The 22,725-nt window shown below is 40.6% G+C and overlaps 1 protein-coding gene across 1 annotated transcript in view; it reads left to right on the top strand.

Annotated features, from left to right (window-relative positions):
* Positions 1-13,172: 13,172 nt before the first annotated feature.
* Positions 13,173-22,725, top strand: part of LOC133954875 (collagen and calcium-binding EGF domain-containing protein 1-like) — a 34,354-nt gene continuing 24,801 nt past the window's right edge. Inside the window, exons 1-2 of the mRNA XM_062389423.1 lie at positions 13,173-13,550; positions 15,499-15,579. Coding sequence (XP_062245407.1) covers positions 13,438-13,550; positions 15,499-15,579 — 194 coding nt within the window. The 5' untranslated portion in view covers positions 13,173-13,437. The remainder of the gene's footprint in view (positions 13,551-15,498; positions 15,580-22,725) is intronic.

Raw genomic sequence — 22,725 nt, 5'->3', positions numbered from 1 at the left:
TAAAATAGGACCTGGTTTGTAAATACCTACAAAAATCCAGCTTTTCTAAACCATACATCTCTGACATTTTCTGAAAACTATCCAGTTCTCCCTTTGATGAAATTGAACAGTAAGAAGTGATGCCAATTCTATGTCAATATCTAAACCTCCCATCAATCCCCGCCGGCTTAAAGTCTGGGTCAAAAGCGACCCATCTCAACAGTCTAGACCGTCTTTCAAATAGTGGTGATCCACATTCCTTAAACCAGATTCTAAGAGGAACTTTTGTCCATTGATTTAAACTTTTAACATGTTGCTCGTACAAGATTCTGCAACCCAATATGGATTGTAACAGTATATCTAGCTGTGAAGTTTCCAAATCTTTCCATTTTGCTATATACACTGGGTTACAGCAGCATGCTAGTGGTCTTAATTGCGCCGCCTTGTAGTAGTCTGTCAAACATGGTAATGATCTACCCCCTTTTTCTTTGGTAAGTTGCAGTGTTTTGAATTGAATTCTTGGTCTTCTACCACCCCATATGAATCTTGATATCCACTTATCCCATTCATTAAATTGTTGCAGTGGTACTACAGCCGGCAAGGATTGAAAGAGGTACAAGAGTCGGGGGAGTACATTCATTTTTATCGTTTCTATTCTATTATGCATTTCTAAGGGCAGTTGGGACCACCTGTCGATATCTGCCTTGATGTTTTTACTTATGGGGCCATAATTGCGATCATATATTTTGGAAATGTCTTTAGGTATTTGAATTACCAGATACTTAATGTCTGGGGAGTTCCATTTGAAACCAAATCTATTTAGCATGTCTTTCTGAGGGGTGTAGTTATAACTTAGAGTTTGCGTTTTTTGCACGTTTAATTTATATCCAGAGTAAGTTCCAAAATCTTTTAGCGAGGACATCAGTCTGGGAATGCTGACCTCTGGTGTCGTAATAAAGAGCAAAACATCATCTGCATATAGACAAATCTTCTGCTCTGAACCTCTAATCATGACTCCTCTTATCCCCTCATCATCCCTGATTAACTGTGCCAGGGGCTCTATAAATAAAGCAAAGAGGGCGGGGCTGAGGGGGCAGCCTTGGCGGCAGCCTCTATCCAAGTTGACAACCTGAGAGAGGTGTCCATTAATCTTTATTCTGGCATTTGGTGAGCAGTATAGAGTTCTGATACAGTTAATAAAATCTTCCTTAAAACCAAATCTTCTCAGCACCAAGTACAGATATTTCCAGCAAACCGAATCAAACGCCTTTTCCGCATCTAAGCTAATCAGTGTGGCTCCAATATTCTCCTTATTCACATGGTCAATAACGTGTAGCACCCGTCTAATATTATCTTGTGTCTGTCTTTCACGCACAAAGCCAGTTTGGTCTGGATCCACTAGTTCTATTATTATATGCTCCAACCTTTTTACTAATATTGACGCATACAATTTGTAGTCTATATTGAGTACAGAAATCGGTCTATATGCGCCACATTCTAGTCTATCCTTTCCCTCCTTAGGAATAACCGAAATAAGTGCCTCTCTCCATGTACCTGGTGGTTCACCTTTTTTAAGTGTATAGTTAAAGCACTCAAAAAGCATAGGCACTATTTGATCCTTAAAGGCCTTGTACCACTCGGCTGGGAAGCCGTCCGTACCCGGCGCTTTATTAGCTTTTAATCTAGTGATTGCTTTCCCTATTTCCTCCATAGTAATCTCTGCCATCAGGGCTTTATTCTGTTCTTCACCTATAGAGGGTAGATCCAATGACTCCAGGAATGAATTTATTTCCTGAGGGCTAGTTGTATTTGGTTCCTTATACAAGTCTCTATAGTCATTTTCAAAAAAATGTTCAATATCCTCTAACTTATGGCATACATTTTTAGTTTCAGGGTCCCAGATTTCATATATGGAGCTGTCTGCTTGTTGTTTCCTTAACCTCCATCCCAGAAGCTTCAGGGCCCTTGGTCCATTCTCATAATATCTCTGCTTTGCAAATTTGGCTCTTTTCTCTAATTCTTCCTCACATAGTTTGTTTATTTCTTTTCTGACATTTCTTATTTGATCTAGAATATTGGGTTCCTTACTTTCAATGTGTTCCCTCTCTAAAACTTTAAGATTCTCTTCTAATTCAGATAGTTTTTTATATCTTTCCTTTTTTCTATGTGAGGTCAGTGCTATAAGCCTTCCTCTAATCACTGCTTTTGCAGCGTCCCACAAAACACTTGGCGATACTTCTCCATTATTGTTATTGTCCATATAATCTTTAAGTTCCTTCTGCACATATTCCTTGCATGTCCTGTCATTCAAGATGCTTGTATTAAGTCGCCAAAGCATGTTTTTATTTTTAATGTACAGATGCATAGTTAAATAAACAGCTGAGTGATCTGATATGTCTCTGACCCCTATCCTACAATCTTTAAGTCTGTGTCTGTCTGAGTTGTAAGTGAAAAAATAGTCAATTCTTGAGTATACCCTTTTACTTGCTGAATAAAATGTAAATTGTTTTTCTTTTGGGTGGAAGTACCTCCATACATCGATCTGTCCCAGCTCCATCAGCATTTTTTTTGTTATCCTGGCATTAGGAGTAAGGCTCTTAAGTGTATTAGAAGAGTCATGCTTAGGTTGTAACTGAATGTTCCAATCCCCTCCACATATCAAAACACCAGAGGCCTCAGAAGCTATCAGATCAAAAATTTCCCTAATACAAGAATTATCCTGCCCTGGAGGAATATACACATTGACTAATGTGACTTCTTTCTGGTCAAGACATCCTTTAACAAAGACATATCGACCCTCAGCGTCACAGAAATTAGAGACCAGTTTGAAATTTACTCTGTTTGAAATCAGTATCGCCACCCCTCTCTTTTCATGTTCTGTGTAGTTAAGATGAGTCTCCTGCCAGAACATTACATGCAGCGTTTCCTTTTTCATCTTTGCAATTACCTTACCCCTCTTTATTGGATTGTGTAGACCATTTACATTTAGGGTAATTACACTATATTCCTGACATTGCATTTAATCCACTGTTAACATGAGAGTTATGTACCATTAGTGACCAAACTTGAACTATTCTTGAACCATAGAATGAACTCAACTCGTGAATACAAGACAAAACAAACAAACATATCACAAAACTCAGGTAGACCTCCATTTGGAAGTACCTTCTTTTGGTGGGGCGAGTAGTCTAGTTAACCCCCAGGGCCCCCTTCAGTGCAAACTATAATACCTCTACTTAATGAGTGTATTTTGTGCACTTTGTGTGTTAGCAGATCCCTTACCCATATTTGGTCAACTATATTCACTCTATAAGCTAAGGGCGAGCCAATGTAATTCAAATGAAAAATAATAAAATTATCTTATATTGTTTATAGGAAAAATAAATTCCTCTTAGTAGGATGGATGAGGTTGAAGGGGAAGCAACAGACAGCCCCCACGCAGGCACATCAAGGGCATACAGTTCCATCCCTTACAACAAACGACATTAATAAATGTCCATAACTGGGCAGTAATCTTGCTTACCCGATTCTTTGCTGTTTAATATGAGCAGACGTGTGCCAGTCCGTTACCCCCCGTCCCCGTCTCTCTATTTTGGGCGCTGAAAACCTCGCAGCTTCTCCTTAATCCGCTCATGGCGGGTCTGTCGGTTGGGTGTAGTCCCTGCTCGCTGCCAGGTCCTCCTCATCTTCTCCGGGATCTCAAACTCATCAGCAGGCTTCTCCAACTCGACGGAGATTCCCCTGGTCTTTAAGTCCCGTGCCGCATCTGCCGCGCTCCCGTAAGTTATCGGCCCACCGTCGAAAAAGACTCGTAGCTTGGCTGGCGGTGGTGTTTGGAATCGTATTCCTTTTTCCCGAAGAATTCTCCTTATTTGCGCATACTCCTTCCTCTTTGCCAAAGTTTCAGCAGGGTAATCGTGGTCGAAGTAGATCTGCCTGTCGCTGTGGTAGATCTCCTTCTTCTTCCATGCAGAGTGTAACACCAGTTCTTTAGTTTTAAACTCCTGGAAGTATGCAATCACCGACCTGGGCTGCGCATCATTGGGTGGCTTGGGGCCGAGCGCTCTGTGGCATCGCTGTATACCAAGTTCAGTTTCGGCGAGGGGCTCCAACTCTTTTTTAATGAAATTAACAATAAACTGCTGGATGTTGTTTCCCTCGGTCCCCTCTGGGATGCCATAAATCCGAACATTGTTACGCCTCGAGCGAGCTTCCAAATCCGTAAGCTTCACCTGTAAACGTTCCTGAGTTTGTAGTGACCTGCTCAGCACCTCCATGAAGTCAGCGTGACACTCTTCCAGGTCGGCTACGTGCGTCTCTGCTTCACCCACTCTGTAATTTGTGGCTTTGAGGTCGGCTACTACTTCGCCCAGCTTCTGTTGAATTTCCTCTCGTATGTCAGTTAGCTCATTTTTCAAATCTTCTCTGATTCCGTTTCGCAAGTTGCCCAATTCGGACTTCATCTCCGGGACCATATTTCTTAAGTCTTTACGTGTGGCGGCGGTGTTACCTTCCATGTCCTCCGCAGCTAGTGTAAGCTCGGTGTTAAGGCTGCGTCCGCCATGACACTCTCGGTGTTCGTCCGTGGCGGCCCCTTCGGTCGCTGTTTTACAAGCTTTATCCACTTTTCCGTATGGCTTTCCCTTGCTCTTCTTGTGTTGTTCCCCTTCCATCATTATTGAGCACCTATTTCAAAAGTTATTCGAAGTAAAATTGGGGAATAAACTCCGACCGGCCGGGAGGTGTTGTTTATGCGGCTGTGCACGCCAGTGTCAACGCCGGAAGTCCGGTAATGCTCTTTTCATTTGTTCATTCATGCTAGGTGAATATTGTTCATGCTTAAAAAATTGTTTACATTTTAGTGAATGTGTTTCCTCTTTGTCTTGCAAGAGTTGAATGATGTAATTGATATCCTCCATGTCTAAGTACTTAGAAGTTACAGACAGTTTTTGGTTGTCTTAGCTTAACGTAAAGAATGTAAAATCAATCTTAAGCTCGGCCGGAAGGTCACAAAACCCTATCATGTCCATGATAACACGGATAAAGAAGATCCATGTTTATGTCCAAGAATGATTCTGGCCAATTACTAGATTTTTTTTCTACTAATACTAAGTATGGATTAAACAAATGTGGATTTTGTTTTTCTGCTGGAAAGTGAAAGGCCAGATTTTTTCCCTATTCTGTAAGAAAAAAATAAGCATCTTCTGGTAGTTACGTCACCTTTAACTGATTGGAGAATGGTATCCTTTCTGAAAATGTCCTGATATATACTGTTAGTGTGACTTATGTCCCTGTGTTCCTAAAAAGGCATTATTCCCAAATGGTCCTGTTTAATTTGTCTCCTTATTTTCTTCTTATAAACTTTTTGTTGTCCTTTTCTCCTTTTATACAAGCTCCTTGATCATATCATTATCCGGCAAGCTGAGCAAATCTATCAAAGTTGACAAAGTTTCGCACATGGTCGCTGCTGCACTGGGTGAGGTGTTAAGGTCTAAGACGTGCTAAAGCCAGAGAGTCTGTGTTTTCAGCTGCTGACTGCTGGGTGCACCTGTGAGAGAAAGAGAAACTCTCCCCTTCAAAGCGCTTTAGAAACTATAAATCATGTAGAGCTTGTGCAGGTACGGTAGTGATGGCAGAACTCAAAAAGAGCAATAATGGAAGTTTAAACAAAACTTTTAGCCGGAAACCATTTCTTGATTAATGCAATTTGTTCTGGCTACAACTAATGTTATTTAAAAATAAGGTAACATTGGCAGGAACATGATATGTTCTCGACAGAAAGCCAAAAGTCTGCACATCTTTCAACTTTCACCAACATTTACACTAACCACCAAGAGCCTGACAAATGTCTGCACTAGTCAACCAGCAGTCATAGATAGTGAGCTGTCTCACCAGTAAACCTGTATTTCTTCTTCACTATAAATGTATATAGTTTGAATATAACAATGATTTTGATTCATGAACCCAGCAAACTTATGAATATTTATATGTAATTTCCAGAAGAGCCCTGCGTGGTTCTCGAGCTAAAAGTCAGACGTTGAGCAGCAGTTTGAAGGGGGAGGGGGGGGGGGGGGGGGGGGGGGGACCAAACCTTGTAAAGTAAACCTAAAAATAATTTTCCACTGGCCGCTCCACATCTCTAGAGCTTTTTATAAGCAGGAGAGAAACCTACGTTTTCCAGCTTGAATTTCATGAAACAATAAGAGGTGATACCGCACTGTTTTTACAAGTTCATACTTGGTCCCACTGGAGAAAAGACCCCTGCAGGTCCATGTTCGTGTGAGACCAGTGGAATAAGGCATTTACTCCATGACATCCTGATCTCAACTCCTGCAGAAATGTAATGAGACTCAATAAAGAGACGTTTAAGTGATTGTTAAAAAACATGTTCGACTAAATCTACTGCTGTAATAGAACCAACTAATTGCCAGAAATAGTGAGCTTAAGAAATCAAACCAGCCAAAGTATTTTTCCAAAGGTGAGCCAAAATGTCAATTTATCAACTTTTGCCTCTGCTGCACACAAACCAATAGTGAAACATTGTGCAATGTAAATCCATATTAGAGGCCGGGTGACACTGATGGATAGCGTCTGTGTGATTTGGCTCGAACAGTCAGGTGTTTACTGCGATAAGAGAGACACTCACATTTCTGAAACTCCCTCAGTTTCCAAGCAACAGGAGTCGAGACAATAATAAAAACAGAATCACAGCATATTTGAGTAGAGGAAGTTCCAGCTGAGGCTGGGTCTGCCTCATAAGTCTTGTCAGTATTTTATGACAACATTCGATGGGACTATATAGCTAATGGCAATGGAGGACTATGATTATGAATAAATCTAATAGAAACATGAAGAGCCTGGTGTATAGAGGCTGTAAATATCTATTTGTCTTCCGAGCACTCTTGTAAAAATAAGTTATGTCCGTGCAGCTCTGTGACATTAGGTCACCATACTTTCAACGATGTCATCAGCAAGAGAGATTTTCATTTTTTGCAGGGGCTGGTAAATGTTTCTTATTCAGTGTGGATGTCATGATGGACTGTGAGGGATAAAAACATAACATTGGTCAGAGTAGTTCTCTAAACGTGTGTTTTTGTACTTAAAGAAGTTTACATATATGTCTCTGGTGTTCCCTTTCTTCAGAACTGAACTGCAGTTGTTTCACCAAATTAAATATAATTTAATGCCAAAAAATGTCTGTGCAGCATTATATCTAATAACGTTGTGTAGTATCCACAGTGTATTAGTCCTTTTATTTAATTCTACGAAGGGGAAACCAGCTCTTAAAATGACTGACACATAATCGAAAAAGGTAATGGTTGTCTAAAGTGATGTGTGAGAGAGAGTAAGAGAGTTTATTCAGGACACATCTTTTGATACAATTCTAATACATAAACTATAAACTTTTTGAAAAAGAAGAAAAGCATCTTTATTCGTTTAAGACTGAATATGGAAGAAGGACCCGTGGACATGCTTTGTTCTGATGAGGAGAATATGTTCTCATTTCCATACAAGTGAAGGTCAGTCAGCGGGTAAAATAGATTTATCACCAGAGTTTGTTTTCCTTTGAGTTTATCTGTGAAGGTTTTCAATCATCCCGGTTCCAGTATCTTCAGGAGTTTGTACATGTTTACAGAGCAACTGGACTTGCTTGTGTGAAGACTTTGTAATTTCCAGGAACTTTTATACTTCCTTCAGGACTTCACTGGAAAGATGTGATGAAAGTTCTCCATGTATCTGGTCAGCGTCAGTTCTGAAATGCTGCCTCACTCTCTCATTGAGTATTTACTTCTTAGCCTTAATTATGCAGGTTTCCTAGCTTGATTGCCCATCTCAGTTCAGACCAGATATAAGGGAATTAATTCATTAATGTTGTTTTCTTTGCCTGCAAAATGCAGTCTGCAAGTTTTTCTCATACATATACCCGAGTTGAAGATAAATTGTGTGGCAATATATCTGTGAATCATCTGACGTGGGCTGTTGGGAATTATCATTTGTTGGCTGCATCTCAGGTTAGAAACACAAGTAGTTCCTGTTCTCTGCATGTTTCAATACAATCCCTTTCATAATGTATTTTTCCCCCTATCATAAAGATGAAGAGGCCTTGTTTTACTTAATTTATCCTAGTAAAAACAACCTCAATATGATAATAATGTGAGAAATCTGTGATTCCTTCATATTCACATGCTGAGCCTCCACTTGTATAGAAATGTCTGAAAGAGGCGACTTGAATCTAGAGATTCCAATGTCCCCCATATAGATGGTATCTTGGACTAAGCCAATGTAGGGAAGGACTCCTGATGACATTTGACTGATGGTGTGTTGATGAGAACAACATTTTTGGTCTTTGAAAGGAAGGCACTTTAAAGTCTGAGATTGAGTCACCACAATACATCAGTAGAATAGTGTGGTCAGCTCTTTCGAATGCCTGTCTGTCAGCAGTGCTGTGACAACTTGGCTGTGAGGCAGATCAAATGACGATGACATTGTTGGTTACCATCAGAAAGAATTGTATTTATTTAAGTGCACAATTTTTAAGATACATTTCCTCCCTCATAAAGTATTTGCAAAGATTCTGTGAAAAGATTTAATAATAATAATTTTTTCAAATTTCTAGTCTTCCTTCTTTTTACATGAAATATTAACAGAACTGGGTCTAATTACCACACTAGTGCTCTACTGCTCTGGTTTAAAGCTCTTTTATGGGAGGGCCCATTCATTATTACTCAATCTCAATTAAACACTTGCATACTTTACTGATTAGGACTCACACGAATGCATCTGTGGCTTCAATGGAAATGCTGCTCATTTACTTAGACCAGGATGATTTCATGCGTTGTTGAACTACGTTTTGGTTCTGCTTGTTGTACAGCCAAGGAATCGGCCAATCAAATTGTGTTTAACTAGATACTCAAGCACAGGCAGCAGCCAATCAAATCACTCTAATGTGTAAGAGGAGGATGAGGCAGCTGGGGAAACTGGTGTGTTCATCTGGTTGTGGATTTTAAGTGCACTTCTCGTTTAGCACAGCTTGGCATGTTGGCAGGAAACGTGTTGTATTTCCATGAAACTGATTGTTGTCGTTATGAAGATCACGTCAGCACCAACCAACCAAGTGTTAACATACATGCATGTGTGTCATGCGTCGATGTTTTCATCAAATTCGTATCTTCAAATAAACATAGCTTCCGATATAAAGTATGCAAATGTATTCTTTGTGGGGCAATATGATCTTTATCCTATTACTACCAGTGAAAAGTTTGTGTGCCTTTTAAAAAATGATAATTTAATGATGAATCCCATGTGATGCTGAGGACTTGGTGGTAAAGAAGTACAAGTGTATTCCCAGTGGCTAAATGTGACGAGCAATACTCTGTCCGTTTTGTGCTACAACTTCAAAATCCCCTCTAACTCCTTTGGGAAGTTGAGCATTATGTCTTCCCTTTTATGCTTCACAACTTTCATCCATGAATGACAAGCAGTTGGTACCGATGAAGAATTTGGCCCCAGCCCTCAATGAAAACCACATTTCTTCCAGTGTGCTCATAAGCAGATAGACAAACACCAAATAAAAACCACAACCTAAGTAAACCAAGACAGGAGACGCTATCCTTCGTGGGAACAAGAGGAGCCGTGGCCTGTGTGGTCGTAATAACGGAGCAGAGACCTCCTTTTCAACAGCCACCTTTTCCTGCGGTTCTCTAATAATGTTGCTCTATGTATTTTATGAATTTATTTGATTCTGTGTGGAGCGAGCCAAAGGAGACTGTAGGATTTAATTTGACACAGTCTCAGTGCGTGTACGCAGCCTGTGTGTAAGTGAGTGCAAGTGTATTTCTTGCATGATTCATTTATGGTGAATAAAACCAGCTGTTTCTATTGAGCAGTGGCCAAGAACTCCATGCACCAGGGGGAATAGACGTGTAAGAGACCAGCATCGCCTGACCAGCATCTGACCACTTTGCCGTGCTTTCCACAGAGGTGACTATTGGTCAAACCACTGCTCTCACAATAATGGAATAACCCTTAACTTCATCATAGGGGTCGTAAATAACAGTCATATTCATGTTCTAACCCTCCCTAATAATTATATCATATACAGGAAGGAAAGAAATCCTCCAGAATGTTATTATTCTGATAAAGACTTGTGCTACGTGTGAGATACTTGCTGTGAAATTATGACCTCATGCTACTTTATTAAGATTAAGATTATACGTTTACGTTTATTTATACCAAACACATACACCGACATGCACAACACACTCATGCAATGGTAGGTAAACGTATCCACTGCATTTAACCCATCTGGTGCAGGACACACAGAGCAGTGAGCAGCCATGTACAGCGCCCGGGCAGCAGATGTTGGGGGAGTAAGGTGCCTTGCTCAGGGGCACTAGACAGGGTAGGGAGCATTCTCTTGGATTTTTGGACAGATCAATCCAGGTTCGTCTTTTGTTGTCTCTCCGTGGAGTCGAACCAGAGAAGAACCAGAGACCTTTTCTGCGCAAAGTCCAAGTTTCTGCCACTAGTCCACCGCCTCTCTATGCTGTTTTTGTGTCATTAGTGTTCTTTATAATACTTAATACATCCACTGTTTTGTAGTGATGATGTGTAATACACCACAAATATATTTTAGAGGATTTGTTGCTTCATCAGGTTCTTATAGAGAAAATCTTGAGCAATATGAAACCATTTGGCTCCGTTTTCACCCCATTACTCTTCCAGGGGCAGTTCTCATTTGTATTAATGGTATTTTTTATTAGTGTTATTTCCTATAGATCGTATGTCAAGCAGAGGGATAAAGATGCAGAATCTTGTTTAACAGGAATATTACAGAAATGAGGCATATTCTCTTCAGTGCTGGTAAAATCAAACAAAAATATAAAGTTAACAAAACTTTAATGTGGTTGTTTTTCTATATTAACATAAAAATTTGACTATATTGTAAAAAAAAATACACATTCTGTTAACAGTTAATCAGATAGCTGTAGGAATGGTCCAATTCCTAAAGTCCATGGCAGACTTACAGCTCCGGTAATGATGCTGTGATTCCAAGTACGATAAAAAACAAACAACCACATGAATAATGAGCGAGTCTTATTTATAGAAAAGTGACCTCGGTATGGAGGCTGTTTTTATGAATCCTTCTGTCCTCTCCTCTTGTGTTTTAAGTCCTCCTCCCTTCACGTGTAGCCTTTTTTCTTCCCTAAAGGACTTACAACTCTCCAGTGTTTTGTGTATGTCCACAGTTTTCATTTGCTTTATAAAAACGGAATCCAAACTGTTAAAAGAGATTGGATTCAATGAAAGGGAAACTGTATTTGTGTAAGAGTGTCATGTTTCTGTCTAATGTCCATGAAACAGAGCAGATCTGGATGCTGTGACATGCGATAAATGAAAATGTTATTTCTTCAGCTTTGGCACCTGAAGCATCTGCAGTGAGCAGCTCTTGGTTGATCCAGTGATTATCATGTCCTTAACCTTTTCTTCTCTTATCTGCGAGCTCCTTGCTCCACTAGCACTGGCAAGTTGTCTCATGATAAAGTACACACAGTGCTCAAAATACAGATAAATCAACATTGCTTTAATGATGCAGATGGCTCTCATGTTTAAGTGCAGTGACTCGAGTGCCAACATCTCCATAAATATAAATGGATAGATAAGTTAAAACATTAAGGTGGCAAAGAGACTTAACCTGGATGTACCCACCTTTACCTAATGCTTGGATTGGCTCCTGCTCCATGCAACCATCAAAGGATAAGCGGTATAGATGATGGAGGGATGAGAAGAAAGACGGAAAGTCAGTCGTCATTTAACTCTCTGCCACTGAATCATATTGGATTTCCACTTTAACAGTTTAACATAACTCATTAGGTCGTCTATGCCTTAATACTGTTCTTTCAGACAGCTCCAGTTAACTGATCGATGCCCAAGACCTAACAAGGACCATCCCACCGCGTCTGTCAAAGCTCTGCCCTGAATTTCCACTCTGTAAAAGAAATAATCCTGCATCTTTATAAATCACACTGTTGTTCATGGCCAAAAAAAACATCTTGGATCCTCTGCTTCAGCAACTGCACAGTAGACTAGAGGTTGGCACCAGTCTGGCTGTTCACAAAATTAAATCCAAACATGGAGAAACTGCTTTTAGCTGCACATATATGGAACCTAGAAGACCTGTGACTTAACTCAAAAAAAAAAAAAAAAAGCATCTGTTTGTCATGCTTTGTTTGTATAACCTCCACCAAGGAGGTTGTGTTTTCACCCCTGTCCATTTGTCTGTTGGTTGGTTTGTGGATGAAACTTCCTTTAACATTGCCAGATAGGATGTTTTCCATGTTTCCCTGGGGATATTTCATGGATCTTAATGAAAAAAATCAGATTTAGTGAACAGATATCTCTGAGTGTGTGAAATTTGGTGCAGCTTGATTCAATTTTAATGGGGCCGATGGTCCGTGGCAGAGGTATACATTTTACTGAGAGCCATTATCATTGTTAAAGGGTCAGTGCATCAAGTAAAACGGTCTGCTTGGCGTTCTGTACTGTGCTGTTGTGATTTTTGTGATTTGTGATTATTCAGCTCAGTACGGTGGACCTGAAGTGCAAATCCCAGTGAACAGTGAAACAAAACATCACTTTAAAAAAAAAAAACAGCAACATATCACAAAGCAGCCTGGTACCAAAGGTATATATTTATAGGGGCAGTGCATTCAAAACAGCAGACACCTCAGTTTAATCAGTCATATTTAGCTTTTCCATTTGTTGTGTTTTGTAGTTGTTCATTTGCTGTGTTTTGTAATTTGTTATTGTGTTTTCCCATTTGTCGCTGTGATTGCACTCCAGGGACACCGCATTCCTTCTACTTTTGGTGCTGAAGTTTTTTTATTCCCAACTTGAGTATAATTAACTACATTTATTACATGTTGCAGCCCACTAACTCCCCAGTTCCCGAATTCTTTCCAGCTCATGTTATGAAACTGAAGTTAGAAAAGTGTTTTGGACTTTCAAAATATCATAAGAGCTCGGTGTTGATTCTGGGATTGAGTTTATTATTATTATTATGGCTGTTGTTGTTTTTATTATGATGTTGGATTAGGCATGTTGTTATACGTCATCACAGCGTTGGGCAGAGAGGCTGTCTACTCAATTGTGGTCTTTTCTTTGGAAGCAGGAATGTAAATCCAGAGGGATTAGTGAGCCGTAAACCCCTCAGTAGCTCTCCAAGGGGTCTGCCCCTGCCTCAGTGCGTAAAGTTGGGCTCCGGATGCGCAGCGCAGCTCTCACTGTCCACACAGGCTCCACGAGCATCAACTCCGCGGGACACTTGACGAGGATTTCTGATGATTCGGTGCCACCACCTTCTTGGGTCAATGTCAGCTGAAAACAGAGGCGTCCTGTTGATGTGAGGGCGTTTTTTTATCTCGAGCAGATCGTCTGTCCCGGAGCGCAGAAGGGGACATGGGTCAACTTTATGGTGCGACTCTTTTACCGTTTGGCGCAATCTGTGTGGTTTTCCTGTGGGAATCCGGTGCCAGCTCTATCAGGACGACGCTCGCAGTGGACACATCGAGGTGAGTCCTGATAAGTGGATACTAAAATATATCTGTGCTTTTTGTGAATGAGCTGTAATATCAAGACAAACTGATCCAGGGATAATGTCGGTTTTTTAATCATGACGCACAACTCTCAGAAGTTACTTCAATGTGTAGGTATTTCGATGTATATCATAATAATTGAATTGGTTTACTTGTGATTATAATATTAAAGTGACAGTTAAACTATGTAAACCCGCTCCCCACTCACATCGCAAAGTTTGTTTCTACTGTTAATTTAAACCCTAAACAAGGATTTCTCTGTCTGATTTACGCACGGTGCCAAAATCCATAATAGAGTTTAGTCTGTGTTTAATTGGACGCTGCTTTTTCTACGATACTCAATGAGCGGACTGTCAAAGAGGAGACCCTTAGATGAACCTCTGGTGCGCGTCTAATCTAATGTGAACTTCAAGGAAATGCAAAAAGGCAACAGGGGGACTCCAAATGGTTGGAGTCGATGAGCAGAGCCAAATGTTACTTATGCTCAGACACAACATGACAGACGCTATCAACGTGCCCGGAGAGAGGAGGTCAGTGTCAGGGGATGTGAGGGGAGCACATGCGAGCAAATATACCGTGGAACCACTGAGGGGCAAACCGCTGAGCAGCAGCGTAAACCTCAGATAATAAATCAACAGTAGCCTATTCTTTTTTTTATTTCTATAGTTATTATTTTCGGCTTTTCCAATTACAAGGAGCCACATCAGGTTTATTTTTGTAGAGCTTCAGTTGAAACTCACTGGGTTTTGTTACAGTGGGATGAAATCATCCAGTGATGCCCCCAGTCAAATAAAAACATACAGAAGTTAATATCTTCAAGAGCCTGGACATGGTTTAGTTGAAACAAATGTGTAGGCTACCACTGTACTGTAACACAAATCATATGAGGAGCTTGTATGTTGTTAGTTTGGTTTACATCTTGAAATCTGTATGACATAAGTTCTACAGCTAGATCAATAAATCAGCTTGGCCATATTGGTCACTTCTAGTTTTCCTCATTTTCTTTGTGCTACATTACATAAGCCTAACCAGTTTGAGCCCCGACCAATTTTCATCCGGATTCTTTACCTGTAATAAATCCTAATTCTAACTCTTTTTGTCTTTAACAATTATTTGAGGTATCTGTTAATTTCCTCAAGAATCGTTTAACAATTTGGCCATAAAATGTCACAAAATATGGAACAATGCAATGCGTCACAATTCGACAGAGGCCACGATACGTCTTAACATTTCGTGATGGGTCTAAAAAATTGTTCAATAAAACCCATATCCTGATATTAAATTATAAAGTTAAATAGGGAAATATATCATCATGCTGAAGAAGCCATCCATTACCTATACCGCGTATACTGCTCAAGGACCGCGTGACTTTTTTAAATGGCTAAAGCCAATAGCAGCACAAGCTGTTGTCTGAGCAGTGGTGGTGAAGACCACTCCCATGATCCCACACTGCTTCAACGTTATTTGTTATTGTTAAGGCCAAAGCTATATATTGTACGTTTAAAAACATTGAACAGATTGTACAGAATGTTGCGAAAGTTGTTTTCATCAATGGGTTATGATCTTTCATTTCCCTATCAATGTCGATATTGGCCTGAAAACTGCAGTATCAGCAGGGCTCCACTATAACACTATGTATTTATAATATTGTGCAATGTCCTGGGACATTTAGGTCAAACCACTTTTGGTGTTAATCTTCATGAGGCACTCATCCCCCACCAGGTGTAAGTGTTTAAACTACGAGCAGGGGGGAGCCCTGCTGGATTAGAGGTTAACGTGCCGACCATGAGCGCCAACCCACGACCTCTGTTCAGTGTCATTCCCCATCTCTCTCTGTCCCCTTCCAGTTGGAGGCAAGCTGTGTAACAACTGTGTAAAAGAGCAGATCAATTACATCTGTTTCCGTGTGTCTTTGTTTTCTCAGAGCGGAGTGTCCAGAGAGTAAGATCCTGACTGTGGAGTATCCCTGTGTCAGAGCAGGAGGGAAGAACAGCACTTGTTTCAGGTGGGACACCAGCTCTCCTTGAGCCACTGATTGAATCCACAGTCACTGTACTTTATGTATTTGCATTTTGATACTGAGCTGAACAGAAAAGGACAGCCTGGACAAGTGGCAGCCTTTCGGGAGAATTGAACCTGAAACATTCTGGGGTTGTGGGAATATTTCTTTAACCACTAAACCACCCCGCAAAGTCATATCCAGAACTCCACACTGTGAATCCCACTCTGGGAAACTGAAATATCCTCTTCATAGAGAAAATAGTAATTTTCTGTAAACCATTATTCATAGAGGGAAGATGCACTTGGTATAACCACCATAATTTGTCCACCCACAGCACCTACTCACCTTTTCCCCTTATCTTTTATTGCTAACTCTTTTTTAATAACCAAACCACAGTCTGCACATGGCCAAAGACACATTCATTGTAGAACCATTTATTCTAACCTCCCTTTGTAGTGTGCTGCGTGGTCACTTTTATGAAGACTTATAACTTTCCTTTGGACTGCAGTTTCCATCTGTGCTGAACTGAATCCAACCAGCCTGGCTCTGTGACAGTTAAACAAAACTTGAACTTGAACTTTCTCAGCTTGGGTCCAGAGCTCAAACGTTAAGGGAAGGAGTCCCCCCCAGGGAGTCAGGCCTGCATCGTAACCTAAAAAGTAGAAGTAGTCTGACAGGAGAGGATGTGATTAGTTATTTTTATTCCATTGCATCCATCCAGGGGAAGCTATGGACATCTGACTGTTTATAGTCACTTCCAGCAGTGATTATCAGCAGCAAGGTTGTTTTAACTATAGGCTCACAGAGAAATGTGTTCATATATACATTTACAGACATTAGAGCGAAGAAAATCAGAAGGTTAATTCATGCCGCTGTCTGTTTGAAAAGAGATATGTCCATTTCAAACCATGGAACCATCGCTACCCATAGTTCCAATGCTTATCTACAAATCCACTAGAGGGCAACTCAGCGTAAATTGTGAGTGTCTGATAGTAACAAACATGTCGATGGTGGAGGAGGTTGAGAGCTTTAATTTACCTCTTAAAGCTACACAATTCTCTCTCGGCTACAATTGGGCTTACCCTACAGGTGGGATCCAACTTCATTGTCGTAATTACAAGTTGCTTTCCGAGTCTTCCGATGCACACAGCTCTACACGAGTGCGTTATTTAACAAGCTGACAGAGAATAAACAGGGCACCTCAGAAGACAAGGAACCAAATCGACTGAAAAGGTTTTTTGGGTGTCTGTCGAGAATCAGAATAGAACAGTAGCTCACAAGGTAACAAGCTTAAGCAGCATGTAGCCGACACAGTTATCGATGTTTGAGCAAGTGTATCGAATCGGAGCGAATTGTATGGCTATTTTCAAAACAGTTTTATCTGGCTTCTGTTGTTGTCAGAGAGTCGACAACTTCAGTTACACTGCCCATCATCCAGCAGAAAAGCTGAAGTCAAAGCAAACAAGGTCGAGATCAGTCTGGTAAAATATGCTCTGATATTCATTCAGTTTTGGTTTGTTACTTTGTTTCTCTTTTTATCTTCTTCTCTTCAATGTTTCCTCCGACTATGTCCTCTTCAGTTTCTTTGGTGGCACTACCGGGATGTCCGTATTGAGCATGGCAGCTAGCTGTCTCTAGCTGCTAGCCCTGGCTCAAAATAGGTTGTTCCTGGATGGTACACCATTATGATTTGTAGGTATAAAAACAACTTTTATAAAGAGGCAAATTATCTGCATTGTTAACTAAGTTACAGCGTAATGACGCCTCAAGTTTCTTACCAATTCTCAAAGTCCATATCTAACCATGAGCATAAAAGAGCCTTAAAATGGGAATCTGGGGCCAGGGTTTGAAAGATGTGACATATTACTTGAAGAAATTGGTTTCTTCTTGCTCTTCTTTGAAAACATTCACAGTCTCAAGGGGTGTATCATATCGCTACTCCATCATATCATATGAGCTTGTTGAGGTCAACATACGTTAAAGGTAAGTGATGAATCCGATGCAGATGCGATGGCAGGCTGTAAGACTTTGAGCCCGAGATACATCACACACAACAGGAGAAATTCCATGAAAATCGATCATTTTGACATTTTGACATAACTTTCTTTATAATCTAAACTTGCCTTGGCCTGGAGTTGTTTTTTGTCATGAGAACATCCCTTTAATAAATGATTCACCAGGTCTGGTGTGAGGCCAGACCATCTGATCTGTTTACCTTCACGGTTAGACTGGAACAAGCTCTGTGTCTTGTTGAATTTCTGGCTATATAAGAGATGTGCGGTGCTCGAGGAGATGGGTATTTTCCTTTTACATGTTTCTCAAGGTGGTTAAGCAAAGATCTGGATCAGTTAGAGTGTTGCATTGAACTACAGAGAAAAAACTATTGATCTAATATGTCGATGTGCACGTGAATATTACATTCAAGTCAGAGAGGAGCACGTAGAAGAGGCCATCACATTTTTTCATTTGAACAAGTTGAAAGTTGTCATTTATGAGGATTGATGTGTACTTTTTAACAGGTAGCCTTAAGGCCCATCGAAGAATAATGCTTAGGGAGTTAACTGGATTGGATTCTTACTGACCATGTTGTTCTAGGTTTTCTTGATAATTCATCCCGTCTGTCAACAGTGGACTGAAAGATTAATACTGGCAGGGAATTTGACTCAATCCCAGGCCGCCATGTTCACGCAAACCACCAGACCACTAATTTATAAGCCAACTTTGTATGTTGATTTAATACCAGGCCAGTTATAAATCTGGCAGCTAATGTTCATCTGGGTGGAACATTATCCAGACAAAGAGTAGCGTACTATGGTTTCAATGTATACTATAGCTATTCATCAAACCTCAAAAACCCTCAGGAATACATTAATCACAGCTAATATAACTCTATATGTATATATACAAAGCCTATGAGATAGAGTTATCTGTATTGTTTAAAGTATTAAGTTTATATTCAAAAATAAAGAAACCATAGGATTCAAAAACTTCACATCCCTGAACATCGAGCTCTCAACGATGTGAGTTTAGCTGGTGTTTATGACTGTTGTCATGTGACCCTGCCTATACTTTAATGCCCTTTGTTTCTAACATAGTGCTTTTTTTTTACATTTTCATTGATTTCCCAGAGAATAATGAATGTGTTTTGATGAAAATCAGGCCCATGTAGGAGACTGATATCACTGAGTGTTAAATTTGGTGCAGTTTGATTGCAGTGAAGAGGACTAGTGAGTGCTGGAGGTCTTCAGCAGTCCAGTTTCCTTGGTTTCAGAGTTAGACCTTTCTTTAGGTAATTGAGGGGGATGAGCTGTGTGCCATGGCCCAAAGTGTGGCTGGCTCAGTGTTTTCCCCTCTTTGTTCCTTTTGGTTGACATCTCCAACCCATTTGGTTTCTTCATTTTATTGTGATTTGAGTTTGATTATTGTTTTTCTTTTTTTAATGGCACTTCCATGGTCTTGGTGTTCTTTCTCATATGTGTCAGTCTCCAACTGAGCCATTGTTAGTGGAGTGAGGTCATAACAATGACTGACCAGGTCTTTTATTAGCAAATATTTAGTTTTTTGCATTATATACCTGCATCTGTGACAAAGAACTTTTATTTTATATTTCCTCTCTGCTCCATTTTCCCTTTTTCTTTTTTCTCTTCTTCTTTCACAACGATTTTCCCTTTTTCCTTTTTTGGTTTAAATCTTGACACTGCAGCAAGTGTGGCGCCTGATGAGGTCTGTTATCACTGCTGACTCTTAGCTGCGCATGCAAACGTTGACCCTCAGGACAACAGGAAATGTGCTTTTTAAGCAATGGGTCCAAAATTTTATGCAGATGTAAATAAAACAGGCTTCTCATTTTTAGTTGGTGTAAAATAGTTTTAGTTGCTCCAGCAATGATCTCTGTCAAATTTGATCACATGTGGCCAACCATCTAATTTAGGCTGAAGCTTCATGAATCGGTTGAAAGCAGTATTTCAAGAAAAACTATGTATCTCATTGCAAGTATTTTATGAAAGAGGTAGAAGTATCCGCTCCGGTGGTAGGTCAGATGATAAAGCAATGTACTTGTACAATTTACACTGGGGCTGAGTAGTATAAAGCAAAGACCAGTACTTCAAGTTGTCAATAACACTGACTGCATCAGTGGGTTGCATCCACACAGTGGATGTGGTCCTTTGCCGTAGAGGCAACATTTACTTATAAAAGCTTCTTAACCTGACAGGTTAACAAGTGATCTGATTATGGTTTTGGGGGGGATAAAAAAAACTACCATCCTCCCGACATATGTAGTGTTGTTTTTTAGCCTGGATGCCAGACGAACTTAGCCCCCGCCACAACATTTGAGGTCGGGAAGTTCTGTCTGGAGTCGCTCCGTTTGGGGAGAAACTATCCGTTTGGGTTGAATTAGTTTTCAACAAACATGCCTGCCCGCTGGACAGCTGAGATGTGTAGATGATTGAGTCTGTTTTAGAAGACATCGACAGCGCATTCGTTTTGAAAGAGGAACAGAGAAACGCGATCAAGGCATTTGTAGATCCAACAGATGGTTTTGCTGTCCTTCCTACGGGATTCAGAAAAACTTTAATTTATCAGCTGGCCCCGATGGTCGCGAAGAAGATGGGACACAATGAAAACCCAGTGGTCATTGTAGTTTCTCCTCTGGTCGCACTCATGGAGGACCAAGTGAAAGAGGCGACCGAAATGAGCATCATGACGATGCAACTCGGCGTGCACGACGAGGTGGACCTTACCAGCGGTCGTGGCCAGCTCCTTTTCGGAAGCCCAGAATCCTGGCTGCTGAACAAGAAGTGGAGGGACATGCTAGGCTCCAATGTTTTTCAAGCCAACGTAACGCCGGGTTCACACCCGACGCTGAAGCGACGCCAAAGCGTCGCCTAAGCCCAGTGCCAAGCCTTAATTAACAGCTGGCTCCCATCCACTCCCATGTTAAACCTTTGTGCAGGTCACACCGGAGGCTGAAGCGCCGCGCTGCGCCAAGGCTGCCTAGCGCTGTGCAGCGATTATTCTCCACATAGGCTTGAGTGGAGAATATGTAATTTACCCTCAACACCCGACATTTAACGGAGCAAACGGCGGAGAAGTTCTTCAACATGGATGACATCGGAACATGTTTTATAAATACAACACCAAAAAAGACAAATGTTGGGACGCTGTTGCTTAATGTTGGAGCAACAAGTATATGCTTGAATACTACTGGATCAACGGGTGATATTATTAGCGCTGCCCGGCGCTTCAGCGTCCGGTGTTAACCCGGCGTTATCGTCGTGGATGAAGTTCATCTAACTTACAAATGGTAAGAGAAAGACTGTCTGACTTAGTAAATAACTCACAATGTCGTGATATTAATCAAATGTTGTGAACATAGTATCATAGGTTTTTTTCTGGTTCGGTTGAAGCACGGCCCATAATAACAGCCTAATGGAGCGGTATCAGACTCACATTCTAGTTTGACAACGTCAGGCTAGTTGTTTTTACTACATGTATAGAAATCCAAGGGTTTAGATGACTGCCATTATGGCTGCTAAATTTGGATTGGACAATTGACGTTCGTAAACTGTATTTGACCCAGAACTGGTCGCTCTAACCACAGGTCTGCCATGTCGACAGGCTGCATTTTCCAATAATAACTGATTATCTTCTCTTATTTCTGCACCTGGCACTATGTTCTCATATTCAAATAATCTGGGAAAAAGTAATACCCGGCATATATCTATAGAGTTTTGATTGAATGTGGCATTTTAACGATTTGGAAAAGTTCACACCTTCCCAAAGAAAGTGGGCTCAGTTGCAATGAAAACACTGAAGCAAATGATGGTTCTTAAATTATGGTAACACTTAACATTGAAGTTGCTTTTCTCTGTGAAATCCCAGGAAAGTGATCCTTTTATAGAAAAGTCCAGCAATCCTATTATAGATCTATAGATAAATATACTGAATTTCTAATGATGTTGACTTTGTCCAAGTAGAAACTGCCGTTTAGAAATGAATCCAGATTCCTCAAACCTGTTGCCAGCGCACTAGACTCTTAACTCTCCCACTTCTTGCCCTCAGTCTCTTTTGCCTTTGCTGATCTTTCCAATGTCTTCTCATGCTCCAATCAAAATGCTTTTTTGTGGAGAAGAGTTGTTTGTTAAATGCCTGCAACATGATTGTTGGTCTGTCTCAGATGGTTTTGGGGGCGTTGTGCAGACGTAAACCTTTTGCTGATCTCACCATCTAAACACAAGCCTGGTGAGCCGCAGGTCTCCCACCCCCTCTGCTGTGGCTCTCACAATGATGACGTTGAATCAGCGCAATTTCTATTGTTTTGCTTGTTTTGTGTTTCTTATTCTGTCTTTGCTGGAGGCCGGATTGCAGTCCGTGCCAAGCAAAATATACATAGCTTGTATTGAGTATCTGTGTGATGGGTGTGCGTGAGCTTGCATGTTTATTTATGCATCAGTATGAAATGTCTCTGTATTGTCTGTGCAGGAAGTTAGAGCAGTGGATTTTCTGATCCTTTCTTAGGCCTCTAAACACTGTCAGCTGTAGAGTCTGACAGGACCTGTGGGGTCCAGTAATCTAGGAACCAACATTTAACTCGATTGGCATAATGTTCTGGTTTGTGCCCATATGATGTGTTTTTTTCCTTTCCTTTCGTTTGCCACGTTGGTTTTTATGTCTCTATGGCGGCAATAGACAGTGGCCTGAGGCGTCATGTTTTCCGGTTCTCTGTCTGTCCATCACATTTTTGTAAACATGCTATCTCAAGACCGCCTTGAAGGAATTTCTCCAAATGTGGTACAAATATTCACTTGAACTCAAGGATGACCTGATGAGATTTTGGTGGTCAACTACTTTTCCTTCCAGGGAAAGGCTCTCCCACCCATCTAGTTACAAAATAAAACCTTAAGTCTTGTTTGCAAAGGTAGTTTGGGTCTGTGTGACAAATTATGTTTATTTTGGACATAATAGCATGTAAACCTATTGTTTAGCCCCAAATAAGAATTATGAACCTCTAAATGGCCAAGGTATGATCTGTCTCATTACTGCAGTAGAAAACACGTATCACATCACTTTACAGTATGAGGTCTCAGGCTCTTACTCTGCTAAATGAATGTAAATGTATGATTGATATTATTGTTTTCATACTTGATT

The sequence above is a fragment of the Platichthys flesus genome, chromosome 1, assembly GCF_949316205.1.
Source record: "Platichthys flesus chromosome 1, fPlaFle2.1, whole genome shotgun sequence".
Classification (NCBI taxonomy): Eukaryota; Metazoa; Chordata; class Actinopteri; order Pleuronectiformes; family Pleuronectidae; genus Platichthys; species Platichthys flesus.
This window is presented reverse-complemented; position numbering and strand designations above follow the sequence as displayed.